General features: G+C 48.9%; 1 protein-coding gene and 1 long non-coding RNA gene across 3 annotated transcripts in view; one reads left to right on the plus strand and one right to left on the minus strand.

Annotated features, from left to right (window-relative positions):
* The window catches only part of IGHMBP2 (immunoglobulin mu DNA binding protein 2), a 44,559-nt gene that overhangs the window by 26,845 nt on the left and 5,104 nt on the right, over nucleotides 1–12,610 (minus strand). For both annotated transcript variants that reach the window (XM_087739447.1, XM_087739455.1), the window contains exons 5-6: nucleotides 4,570–4,733; nucleotides 3,969–4,169 (exon numbers count right to left, since the gene is read on the minus strand). In XM_087739447.1, coding sequence (XP_087595573.1) covers nucleotides 3,969–4,169; nucleotides 4,570–4,733 — 365 coding nt within the window. The remainder of the gene's footprint in view (nucleotides 1–3,968; nucleotides 4,170–4,569; nucleotides 4,734–12,610) is intronic.
* On the plus strand, nucleotides 1,717–11,507 carry LOC148056998 (uncharacterized). Its single transcript, XR_015700479.1, has 6 exons — nucleotides 1,717–1,832; nucleotides 2,532–2,785; nucleotides 8,843–9,033; nucleotides 9,141–9,261; nucleotides 11,180–11,277; nucleotides 11,376–11,507. It is a non-coding gene; the product is annotated as an uncharacterized LOC148056998 (long non-coding RNA).

A 12,610-nucleotide genomic window follows, 5' to 3' on the forward strand; every position in this document is an offset into this window, starting at 1 on the left:
GCCCCACGAAACCTTGGTTTCTCTTCCCTCTCCTGCCAGAAAGCCCCGTCCACAATCAGCGTTCCTTGAGGCATTTCTGTCTATCCAAAAGATGAACTATATCAATACAACCCCAGGCTCTGAGCATGAAGCAGCAAAATGAGAATATTGCTGCCCATCAGACCATCCGGGAGCATCAGGAGTAACACCATCACTCCGGCTCCAGACAGCGATTTCTCAGACTTAGCTGGCCCATGCTTAAACTCCTCTGGCTGCACATTTTGATAGTCTTGAATTGTGAGCATAAAGTGTTGAAGAGTAACTCCCTGTCCTTAAATCCTCTGTTCAGCCCGTCCTGCTCTGCCCTGTATTTTCTCAATGCCCCAAAGATCAGCAGGACAAGGCCAGATGCTTCAGTCCATCCGATGGCTGAGTCCATGCACCAGTCAAAGCATCCGGGCACAAAGCAGGGAGCAATGTATAATGGTGATTGGGCTTAATGGGAAGAAGGGTCTTGTGCCTCTGCTGGGTGAGGAACCGGGACTTCCCATCTCATTCTGCTCCGTTGCTGAGGGGAAGCAGGGACCCTCTGGCTCCAAGTGACCTTGAAGCAGGAGGGCTCCCCAAGTTGACTGCGCCATGTCCAGCCAAAGCAGTGGCTTTGCATTTTTAAAAAGGCATCTCTGAGTTGCTGCAAATGATTCAGAGCAATATCTAGACAGGCTCATGGCTTTTTTTAGCAATGCCTATTAAATATATCTAACACATCAAATCATCACCACTGGTTGCTAGCGCTTCCCCGGCTACAGACCAACAGCTATGAGGCAACGGCCAAGCTATCGTTCGCTGCAAGTCACCTTGAGAAAGCTACCCACGCTCTCAGACGGAAATTTGGATTATTTCCTTGGAGGTAAGGCTGATGACTTGAGAAAACTGAAAAAGCTGCAGACAGAAGCTTTTATAAGCAGCCAAATGAATAAGACCTGGTGGTTCCTGTACTCATCCCCTGTATGGATGGATTCTCCAGTGTCTAACATGGTTCAGCTCATATTGCAGCCTCTCCCCTAGCAAAGACATTCATGTGTCTTGCTCCTCTACTCAGCCACCTGTTTTGGTTAAACTTGTAGGTATTTAATGCCTGTGAGGCCTCTACATGTCTGTCAAGCGTAGTCAACATTGGCTGACAGGCTCAGAAGTTACAGAGGAGGGATCGCAGACAGATACGTGGATAACGTGATCACACAGGCGTCTGATCTGTAAGGACAGGGTGGGCGCCAGTCCTGACGTTCATTGAGCTGAAGGACGAAGCAGATTAGCATCCGCTTCCTCTCTGCTAGAGACAGAGGAAGATTAGAGAGCAAAACTGATGGTGCCAGTAGGGCCAAGTTTAATGTCTGTTCTGCAAAACAGATCTAGTTAGTAAATAAACAGCAACTGTTCTCCGATGCTGGCTGGTGACATTAAGATCCAAACATCTGGCTGACTCTCAGCTCTGAAAGCAGCGGAGGGAGCAAGGGGCCCAGCCCCGAGGTAGCAGAGCACTGCCCGTCAGCCCCAAGGACGCTGCTTGGCACGCTGCGAGCCCAGATCCCACTCACTCCTCGTTACAGCTCTGTGGGTGCCAGCAGGCTCTAATTATCCTGACCTGCCTCGTTTGGGCCCCCACCCACACACTCACTGGTCTGGGAGCTGCATTTAAGGCCAGACCTTGCCCTTTCTTTGATCTATAGGGTTTGTGTCCTAGGTCTGGCTTTGACTGCAGACCTGCCTCATCGCTCTGGACCTGCCTGGTGATCTGGACTGCTGGCTGACCCTGCTCAACATCGCTGGACCCCACTGCCTTTCTTGCTCAGGTACTGTGGGACTGCACCCTTGTTGGTGATGTCTGGAAAGCCTGAAGCCTGAAAAGGTGAGGGAAGGAGACAAAGGGGGTAGGAAATGTGCAAAGAGAGCCTGGGTTTTCACTTATATTACTATTTTCCCTGTGGTTGGGCGTAGTGGTGAAGAAAAGGAGTGAGAAGAGGCAAAATGCAGAGTGGGCAAAGGAAGAAATTATTATGGGGCAAGTAGGGGAGAAACTGAGGCGGGATGAGGGAAAGATGGGCCAGGACCTCAGGGGTGAGCTCTCTGCAGCCAGAGAGACAAAGATGCTAATGAGTCAAGTGCATCTTCTGCGAAAGACCTGATCATGGGCAGCTCAAAGCATTGCTGTGCAAGCTGACTTGGAGCAGTATCTTAGCTCTTGGGTTTTTGCTTGGTATTTCAAGGCAGAACAAGCCCTGGTGGCCAGTTCCTGTCTCCTATCAGCACATACCTCCTGCTCTAGGGAGGAAGCGGATGGAGACCTTAGTGCTGAAGGCTCTGCTTTCTCCCTGATTTCCCTTCTATTATGGAAAATCAACAGTGAAAAAACCCTCCTCCCACCTTTCAAAGTGCCTCCCAAGGAGAGGAAAGGGAAAATTAACCACTAGTGAGAAAGACAGAAAATAAATTAAGGTGTAAAAAAGACTTGGTGTAGAGCTGTGACTACAACCAGGTCTCCATCCCAGCAGATAAATACATTCCCTTCATGAACTTGCCTCTCAGCTCCAAGTACAACTTTACTCAGCCCTCAGATGCCTTCTCCTTCCCTTGTGTTATCTGCAAGAACAACTTGCCTGCCAAGTGACTTCCCCAGCCGCTCAGCAGCAGAAACGCTGCACGATGCATAACCACGTTTGGGAAAACTGAAGCTGCTGCCAGTGGTGGCTGCAGATTAATGTTGCTGGAGCTGAAAGCTGTGTTTGGTCTGCATCATTTAAAAAAGGTAAGCGTGCAGTGCCTTACTGAAGGGCAGGGCGATGTACTTAGGTAAGTACGACACAACATGTGTGCAAGGTATGAAGATGCCCTCCTGCATCTTTGATCGAGACAGGATCTCTCTTGAGCTGGATGCATCTGCAAAATGGCTTCTGGACAATGCTGCCACCAGATGGAGGAGGGGAAAAAATCTAATTAGTATCAAAACCTATCATCTCAAGTAAAAATGCTACTTTGTAAATTAAGTTTAGGAAAATTAGGTTGTGAAAGAAGAAATTAAGGATGCATTTTTATAGTGGGCTCTGCTTTCCACTTGAGGTGGCTGAGAGTAGGAGGGAGTGTCAGGACAGCCAGACATCTTGTTAGGAAATGAATTAATGATGTGAATGCTTCTCTCGCTCTCTGGTGAAGAGGATGGCATGAACAATGCCAGACAGATAATCTGGAGAGCAGGGCACTGCAGCATCTCCCCACGCAGCAGTAATGACTATGATTTTGCCACTTCAGTGAGGAATTCAGCTAGGAGGAGTTTTGCGCTCAGCTCTTTCTACAGCAGATGAAGATGAGCACTGGTAGCAGATGACCGAGGAGGCTCAGGCAGCCCCTGGTAGAGAGGCTCTCCGAGACACTTTTTCAGGCTGGAAGCCTTCCCCATTTCTAAAATGGCCAGGCTTGCAGCTCAGTTCCTTTCCTCCAAGGTTAAATGCCTCCCAATCAGAGTAAATGGGATTAATCCAGACCACAAGCATCTCCAACTGTCACTGTTAGTCCCCTGCCCTATGCTATTTTTTTCCCTTCCTCTCCCCTGAAGCAGCCTTTCTACTGTGGACTGACCACAGAGAGGCTCATGGCCACCAATATTTTACCCCTGCCTGTATACAGCAAGATCACTGTGGGCTCGTGGAGCCCTGAACCCACAAATACCAGGTTCAACCAGGGTGCAGGCTGGCTGCATGCTGCCTGTGGCTCACATCAGGACTAGTCACTGTGACTTGCCTCTAGCCACTGATTTTGGGGCAACCCAGAGCACCTGGCTGTAGTGATTGTCTTCTAAGAACATCCAAGAAGTGGCAGAGTTGCTTCTTAGTTTTAGAGACAAAGTAGCTTGCCTGGCTTGCAGATCAGGTACTGCTAATGTAGAGAGCTGGCACCCAGGTAACCCACAGGGGGCATGTGGCAGGGACACTTACAAAGGCCTGGTCGATGTCCTTCCTGATATCTGCCACGATCTGGGCATTGTCACCACGGGCCAAGACTGCGTCCAAGGAATGCTGTTGGATGGGCTCCAGCAGGCGAGCAGGGTGCCCAAGCCGCAGGATGCGGGCTTTGTAGCCAGCCAGCCTTTCCACCAGATTATCCACAGCAATGTTGGAAGGGGCGCAGCACAGGACCTGCAAGGAGAGAAACCAAGTGCTCGCTACTGCCGAGGACAGCAAAATGCTGGAGCAACAGTGTCCAAGCAGGAAGATGCTCAGCAGAGAGGGAGACCAACACACATCTATGAGGAATAAACCACTGACATCTCCACAGCCTCCAGACACCAAAGGCAGTTCTCACCTTGCTTCAAAGCACTTGTGCAGGGTCTTCAATAAATAGCAAACCTGAGCTTTGAAGCTTCTAATTGCACCTAATTTCAGCTGATAGGGGAAACTCCCTGGTCTTTGCAAGCCCAGCCAGACTGCAGCGTAGCACAGCTGTCGCTGGATCTGCTCCAGCTGCCATGAAGCCCAATGAGTTTGCAAAATAACCCAAGGGGATCCCTGTCACTGCAGTCCTGCCACTGATACTCACTTTCAGGCCTTGCTGTACAGCTTGCAGGATGATCTCTACTAGCGTTGTGGTCTTCCCTGTGCCAGGTGGTCCATGGACGATGGCAAGCTCCCTCTGCGCCAGTGAGAAGGAGACAGCCTCCCTCTGCGATGCATCCAGTGAGTCATTGTACAGCTTTAGAGGCTCTGGGGAGACAGCAGGAGATTCGCTTGGACCTCAGCCCCCACCTGGGTGCTTGCTGAGAAGCACAAATCCATGAATACAAATAAGAAGCTCTCAGTAGCTGGCCCAAATCAATTTGATAACGAGAATAACCTTCCCAGGGAGGAAGGTACACTGTGTACCACCTAGGTGGCTAAAAGACCACAAACTAGTAAAAGTAAGGCTTGTTATGCTTTCAAAACAAAGAGGCTGCCCATCTTGCATCCGCGTCTTCCCCCTTCTCTCCTACTCTGCTGTTTTGCAGAAGGAGCAAGCACTCAGTTGTGAACACAGCTAGTCTGTATTGGAACTTTTCAGCATTTAAAGAGGCGTTTACTTGCTATAGCATCAAACACGTAGGATCTCCTGGGGTGGAGGGTGCTCTGGGTTTATTTAAAGGTGAGCCAGCATATTTAGTAAACCTTCAATAAAAAGAGGGGAGGAAGTAGTTGATCTTGCAAACAAATTGCTCCCGTTCCAGTTAACAAACCCAACACAGCACCAGGGAAAAAGCAGCAGAAAAAACTACAGCGTCTGTGAGCAGAAAAGAGCAGTCCTGTATTGTTCAACAATGACCGAAAAGGAAGGCAGGAAAAAGATACAAACCAGCAATAGAAATGACGAAAACTAAAATTAGTTTGGGCTTTAATGTTCAGAAAGGAAAAAAGGGAAAAGAGTATGCATATTGCATCATGAGAGAATTGGTTTCACTGGAGAAGACCAAATTCTCACAAGCTGCTTTTTACCTCCCAGATTTATCTAATTTAAACCCATATTTATGCTCATCCCCCATAATCCTGCTGCTAATCTCCTTGTTCGTTATGGAAGTTAATTACAGCAGAGATGATGACTCATTACACTGAGGTTTACCGAAAATAATGTTCCCACGAAAGCTTATATAAGACAAATCTCTGGGCATTGTTCCCTGCTGGGCATCATGTGTTTTATCGCTATTTCTGCATTAAGGGCTTGATTAAAAGCATGAAAGTTCCTTCTGCTTTTAGGCAGGTCAATGTGTGTGCAACTCCCACGTAACCTGTGGCACTGACTTTTGCAGCAGCGCAACTAAATGAGGTGTCCAGGTTAAACAAATAACACTTGTTAAAAAGATGCTTGGTGAGGAAGAGAGAAACAGGACTAATGGTACTCTTTCCCGTTAACCTGCCTCTTGCTTCATACATAATTTTTGAGTTAGTGTGCTAATGACTAAGAGAAGCCTAGGAAGCATCCCATGGGCTGGGGAAAAATGAAATAATAGCTTAAAAACTGAAAGGCATTTCCCACAATGAGGAACAGCTGGGACGTAGGAGTCATTGATATTTCCTTGCTGAAGGAATGAGATCAGAAACAGGCTTCTCCACACGTATGCACACCCTCTTTGCTTTTAATCACAGGCTGCCAAACGTTGCTGTGTGGGCAGGCTGGGAAATGTGCCTCTTTTCTGGGCTGGGGGCACTAGTGGTGAGGAGGAGGGCAGAGCCTGTCAAGGGATGCTGTGGCTCCTCTAAACTCTCCTCCATCCACCAGCTGGGCTCTAAGTAGGCTCACCCGAAGAAATGCAGTTTATCCGCTCCAGCAGGGCTGGCCCAAGGGCTCGTCATAAGCAACCAGTTTAGGATTTGCACAGATGCTCCCAGCAGACACCCGTTAACCCAGCTCTAGCCCTGTGGCATCTGCTCTGCGTTGCTGCCTCCTGCTCTGCCCGAGGCTGTCCACCTCAGCCCCGCACCGCAGACCATGGGCAGGATGAATGTAAATCTCCATCCTTGGGTCTGGCGGGGATGGGTCTCGCTGGTGGTCAGGTAGTTCAGCCCCTGATGCACAACTTGATTTAGGAGTGTAGCATTGGAAAAAAATCACCTTGGCCATCAAGGTTGGTCCTCCAACAACATTTCCAGGAACCGAGACGCTGTTCTGCACAGTACCAGCAGTTCAGGTGAAGTGAGTTGGAGGGTGACATTCAAGTCCAGGAAAGGGGTCTTTGCACCAAACATGGGTGGGAACGGTCCCTCCTGCCAGGAAGAGCTCAAGTTCTCCAGAGCTGGAAGCCTCTCACTTCTCAATGTACCTGCCCAAGTATATTCTTTGCCATCGGTGTGGACCAGACCCTGTGCCCAGCTCCTCTATGGTACAACCTAACTGCAGCCAAACACTGTTGGACAAAATCCAGGTGGGTAATTAAGCCTGAAACAAGGAACTTTCCTTGCTCTCCCTGTGAAGTATTTGGCAGCTGGGTTGTCTGGACTGCTTAGTTTTCCCCATAGATCTTGAGGGCCTCTTCGTGGGCTCTGGGATGACAAGAGGCATCCCACGGCAGAGGGACAAGGAGCATTTGAGATTTTTGCAGGTGACTTGTCACATGTGCGGGACTTGTGCCAAGAAGCCGGGGAAGTTTTGCTAGAAATCCCTGGTGCTTCCCCAGTGCTCGGCCTGCTGGGTCGGCTTTTACTGGGGACACCCCTGCCTTTCCACCAGGCTTTTTCTTCTTCCTTCTTTCTCTTTTCAAATGTCTTTTTTCAGCAATAGGCATAATTAGATATAAGCCATGCCATTTGCACTCCACGTGACCACGCGAGCCAGCCAGTGTCTGGGCACAGAGATGAACGGCCCCTGGCTTCTTCTAGACCAAGACTACAGGAGAGAGCCGGTAGCTATTAGTGATCTGCACAGGATTATGCCTACAATAAGGCATAACCTTGTTTCTGAAAGAAAAGGGAACGTGTCCATCCAGCAGGCAGAGCAATGCTGGCCTCTGCTGGAAAGCAAAGCCTCTCTGTGCATCCACAACAACGTATGGGATGCTGCAAGACAGCAGCTGTGAGCAGGGAAGGGTTTCTTGTCCGAGATTTCTGGTGTGAAAGCTCTAAATGCTTCTGGCCCATGAGTGCAGGTTAAAGTGGAAGAGAGCCAAGTGGAGCATTTCTTGTTGATGGGCTTCTGGATTTTGCTTCCCAGAGAGTCTGCCAAGAGCAGAAATCCTGTTCAGTTCAGAGTTTGCCTTTTAGAAAGCTTATTCTCCCACTTGGTGCCTTTCCGGAGGCAGCAAGGTAAGGGTTGGAAATGCTTTGTGGCGGGGACCAGTCCCATTTTAGCTGCAGATCCCATTTACCCACTGGTGATACTGTCTTATGCTCCTTTCGACTACTCCATAATTATTCTTCCCAGAGCCTGTCTAGTGGTTTTGTGTTATACCAAAGATATTTATTCTGAGCTGCATTTTCAAGTGTTTTAGGCTTTGATGTGCACTGCTATAGGTTACACCTCAACCTATGCACAATCCCAGCAGCTCAGGAGGAGAGGTGAAAAGCACAGATTTCGGCTAATACAACCCTGCTGGCCATGCAAGGGGTGTGGGCTTGTGAGAGCGCGCTGACGTTCTTCATGATCTCCAGTAGCGTTTCAGCTACGCCCTTTGCGTAGGGGAGAGCCTCCAGCGTACCCCTGCCGCTTCCCACCCGATGGGGAGCCACCGGCTTTCTGAATCAAACCTGAAGCCGCTGGCTTTCCCCTCACAGTTCAGACCCCAGAACGTTTATCAGGCCTGGCCCTGCTCAGCCCCGAGCCCAGACGTACTCCTGGCTAGGCCCAGGGGGGCAACCCCAGCGTCCTGCAGTAGCAATGGTGTGGGAACCCCAGCTGTGAGATTTCCCGTTGCCTGTAAAGACCGTGGGATGAGAAGGCGGGTACAAACTAACTTCAGGCTTCTTAGGGTCAAAAGCCTGGCATTTTTTTCCATCTTACACAAGCCCACTCCCCAAAAGTGTGCTCCAGGACACTGTTCCAGGGGGAGTCATGCCTGTAGCATTACTACTGGGAAGGATTCATCCCCCAAGGAGTGAGCAGGATTTCCCTGACACTGTGGGAAACAGCTGTGTGCAAATTAGCATAGCAGCAGCAACTCTGCCCGTCATCAGGAGCTGGGTAAAAGGGCACTAAATTGTTTTTGTCATTATTACCCTTCTGTGCATACTGATGGGTTGTGTGTTTGGTTTTTTGGGTTTTTTTTTTTTTTTTTAGAAGCCACTGTCATGTGCTGGTCAGACACCAGCAGCCACTAACTACTTCAAAACCATGTTTCCCTTGGCTTTATCAGACTCCTTGTCAACCTAATCGGTTGGTGGCTGGATTTAGGCACCCTCGTGGGATGACGCAGACCTTAATATAGATCCTCCAGGCACAACACTTGACAGCCTGCTCTCCCAAGATAACCCAGGCAGCTGCGATCCAGTCATGAGATCACAATGCAGCACAACAAAAAATAAGCAACTAAAAGCTATCTACCAGGTAGGCCACAAGGATAATGTAACGCTGCTTGGGTGTGCCCTAAAGAGACCCTGTATAACCAACCTCTTGGGGAAAAAAAAACCAATGCTTTTCCCTTTTCCCTCCAGGTTACAGTGCTCCATGTTGGGAAACAGCCACCAGCGGAGAGCAGCAGCGGCGCAGAGGATGGCACTGAGACTCCGCTGGCTTTGCTGCTGGGAAGAACCACTGCATCTTTCAACGGTACTGGTGAGCGTTCTGCATTTCAGCTCTGCGCTGTGTGCTGCAGCCTGGGTACCTACAGCCCGCCTTCTTGAGGACATGAAGCTGGCACAGCCTCGCTGCCTGTCTGTTGCCCTTTCGTTTCACACCCCCTTAACACTTGAACCTGCTGAGCAGTTTCGAACTGACTTGATATCAAGTCCCTACACGCTTTATGAAAATGCACAGTGGTATCGGAACCCACCTAGAAGCCCCGAGACCCCCATGCTTGAAAAATGAGGCTTCCAATTTTTTCCCCACACTTAAGAAATTTGATTTAGGGTTCTGCTGCCGCACATATCACTTGCTGGAGCCTATTTTGCCCTTGGGAGAACACCCTTGAACATCCAGGTGTAGAGCTGGGTGCTTATGATTTCCACTGACCCCTCTACTTCTCGATCGCCTTGTAACTTGGTTCTTCCCCGCTGTTTGTACAGAAGACAGTGACAAATGCTCCCCCTCTAGGTACGGATCTCATCTACTCTGGGCCTTCCTCTTTTCCTCCACAAGTGCCAGCGCTAGCTTTTTCTCTGGGCGGGTGTTTATGTGGTCTCAGTCCTACCCCTGGCTTTCTGGGCTTCTGATTAAAGTGGAGCTTCTGTTGCATCCTGGAATGGCATTAATATAGATGTGTGTCTAGACAGCCAGTTTTGAGATGTACAGAACTTATTAACTCTAAGACTCCTGATGGGTTTGTTTGAAATCAGATAATGGATGGGATGAGACAGATGCAGGGAAGCATCTCCCTAAGAAACCAGGCTAAAAGATGCTTGGTCATGAAAGGAGATATTGTGTCATGGAAGAGAAGCAGCCTGAAATGCTGTGAGGTTTTCTATCCTTCCGTGTCAGGGCATGCACCTGGGAAAGACTTGCTGCCTTTTGCAGCAAATCTGCGAGTTTCTATACTATTTGCAGGGACACATGTCCCAAGGTGTACGGGACACCTGGGGAACTGCACGTGCCATCACACAAGCATAAGAGACAGGATTTATCCAGCCAACTGCTGAGTGCCCTCCCCTTCAACTCAGTGGAAGCTGGCAGTTCAAGGCACCTTGCAGGACCTATTTAAATTTAAAGTCATTATTATTTAATTCCTGGCTAGTATAACAGCTTTCTAGTTGGGGAGAAATGAGCTATAAATTGAGCAGGTAAATGGAAGGCCTTTCCACCCTGCCAGAGCATTTTGCTGTTCTCAGGTGATACGCTGCCTTCTCATATTGCATCTCCTCTGTCTAATGGGGCTGCATGTTTCTATCAATCAATATTCTCAGCGCTGGGGAGATGTAAAATTAATCTCTGTGCTTAGTTTGGCACATCTGAGCAATTTGGTGAAAAAGAGGTTTATCTTCATTAGACAGGCTGTTCTGCTACCACAAGGGAAAAAGCAGAGTTGAAGCTACTAAGAAAGTTAGTTCATTAAAATTTAATTCTTTTATATAATATTAAAAACCTCAGTACGACAAGGTCCCTAGGAGGTAGCCAAAAGGCTAAGAGGTTTAACTTGGACTAAGCTCAGTGCTTAGAACTACAGAGATATGACTCACGCTAACATTAATTCTTTGTCCTCGGTATATCGTATCAGATATGTAGCCTGAAGGTACGCTGCAGGGGAACGGGAGCCTGTATGTGAAAGAGGCAAACCACTGGGGAGAACCAAACACAGTAATCAAAGAAAGAGGAAAGCTGCAACAGCCAGCACAGAGCACGCAGAGCTGTGGTGGGGAGGAAACGGAGCAGAACCCTGGCCAGCAAGGAACCAGGCCGGGGTGGATGGCTTCGCCCGCAGCATGCTGCTGCGTGGTGAGAGGAGGGACCTGAGCTCTCCACGTGGCTTAGATACGGACTGCCGGCCCGATTCTGCTGGGCAGCTCAATCCACCCTCACCTCCATTCCCTGATTTTTGCAGCCCTGATGATATTTCCCTTCTGCCAAGGGAGCAGTTGCTGAGCACTCGGATATTCTGCTGATCAGAGGCTTTGGTTTCCCCCCAGTTTCTCTGAAAGGGTAAGCTGTGTAATTTCATCTTTCATTTTCCCAAAGGCTCACATCAAAAAAGATCGGATTAAAAGGGGATTCTACTCGTATGCATTTTTTTTTGACAGCTGTTGGTAAAACCAAGTTGTGAGGTTTTAAGTATTTGATGAAACCAGAGCAGCCTGTACATCTCCAACTTGACTGAACACAATCAGAAGGCTGTAAAAATAAAAATACCAGTGTTCCCATGCTGTTTCAAACTGCAGTAGTTCCACATTCACTTAATTCTCATGAAGGCAGAGTTATTGGATTTTCAATATAGAAGCAGCGCTGGCAGTTTCTGATCTTTTAAGTTTATGGATGGGATTGGGGCAGGAAGCAAATAAGAAATGCCTCATAAACTAAATTGAATTTCAGACTCACGAATGTGTGCAAATTCCCCCATCACAAATCCTGCTTGTTTTATGCCAGAATTCAGCTTTACTTGGTACACTCTGAGAAAAGTGAGCATTAGCTAGCTGAATAGTCTCTCTTTCAGTGATGACAAGGGTCTTTACATGAGCAGAGTGTGTCCAGTGACCCATAAACCAGTATGAAAAGTAAATGTTCAATGCTGCCAGTTGCAACACCACTTATTACTGACATTCAATACTCAGGCCTTTCCTGGAGCAAAGCAAGCTGCATGTTTGGTGTGGATAAAAACTTCGCAAAGATCGGAATTATTTATGTTCCCATGGGCAATTTCAAAGAATGGGTCTTGAACTGAGAGACCACGAGCACCCTTCTCAGCTGGGCAGCCCCAGAGACAGGACTGGGAGGACTGGAAGAGGAGCGATGGCAGCACAGTGTGGGAAATGCCTGCAGAGTCATCGTTTAAGGCTCTGGCTCTTTGACTCTGTCAGATGTGACATCTGAAGAGGTGAGCACCCTCCTAACTGGGCAGGGACAGAGCACAGAGCCCTTATCCTGTGGGCAGGGAAGCTCAGGCTTCACTGATCGCTCTGGAGAGTGAAGATTCCCCCCTGCTTTCCCCACAACAACTTTCCGTATCTTTTCTTAAAACCGGCATGAGAGCAGCAACATCACTGCTCTCAGCAGTCCACCCAGAAGAGCTCTCCACCTGCGTAACTCTCAGCTTCACGTGCTAAGGCACACTAAAACCAGTACCGGTCTCGGTGCATGCTTTTTGGTGCCAGGCTTGGCTAAAAGGCCTGCCAAACAGTAGATCTGCCTTGCTGCAGATGTGTCCCTGATGGATGGCAGGCAGGGGATTCTGCATGTCTCTGGCCAAGGTATTTGTGTGTCCAAAGAGCAACGAAGCTGGGGCAGGGTCTGGAGCACGAGGCTGGGGAGGAGCAGCTGG

The sequence above is a fragment of the Nipponia nippon genome, unplaced genomic scaffold (genome assembly GCF_047370975.1).
Source record: "Nipponia nippon isolate SJK-2023a ecotype South Korea unplaced genomic scaffold, ASM4737097v1 scaffold_10, whole genome shotgun sequence".
In the NCBI taxonomy this organism is placed as follows: Eukaryota; Metazoa; Chordata; class Aves; order Pelecaniformes; family Threskiornithidae; genus Nipponia; species Nipponia nippon.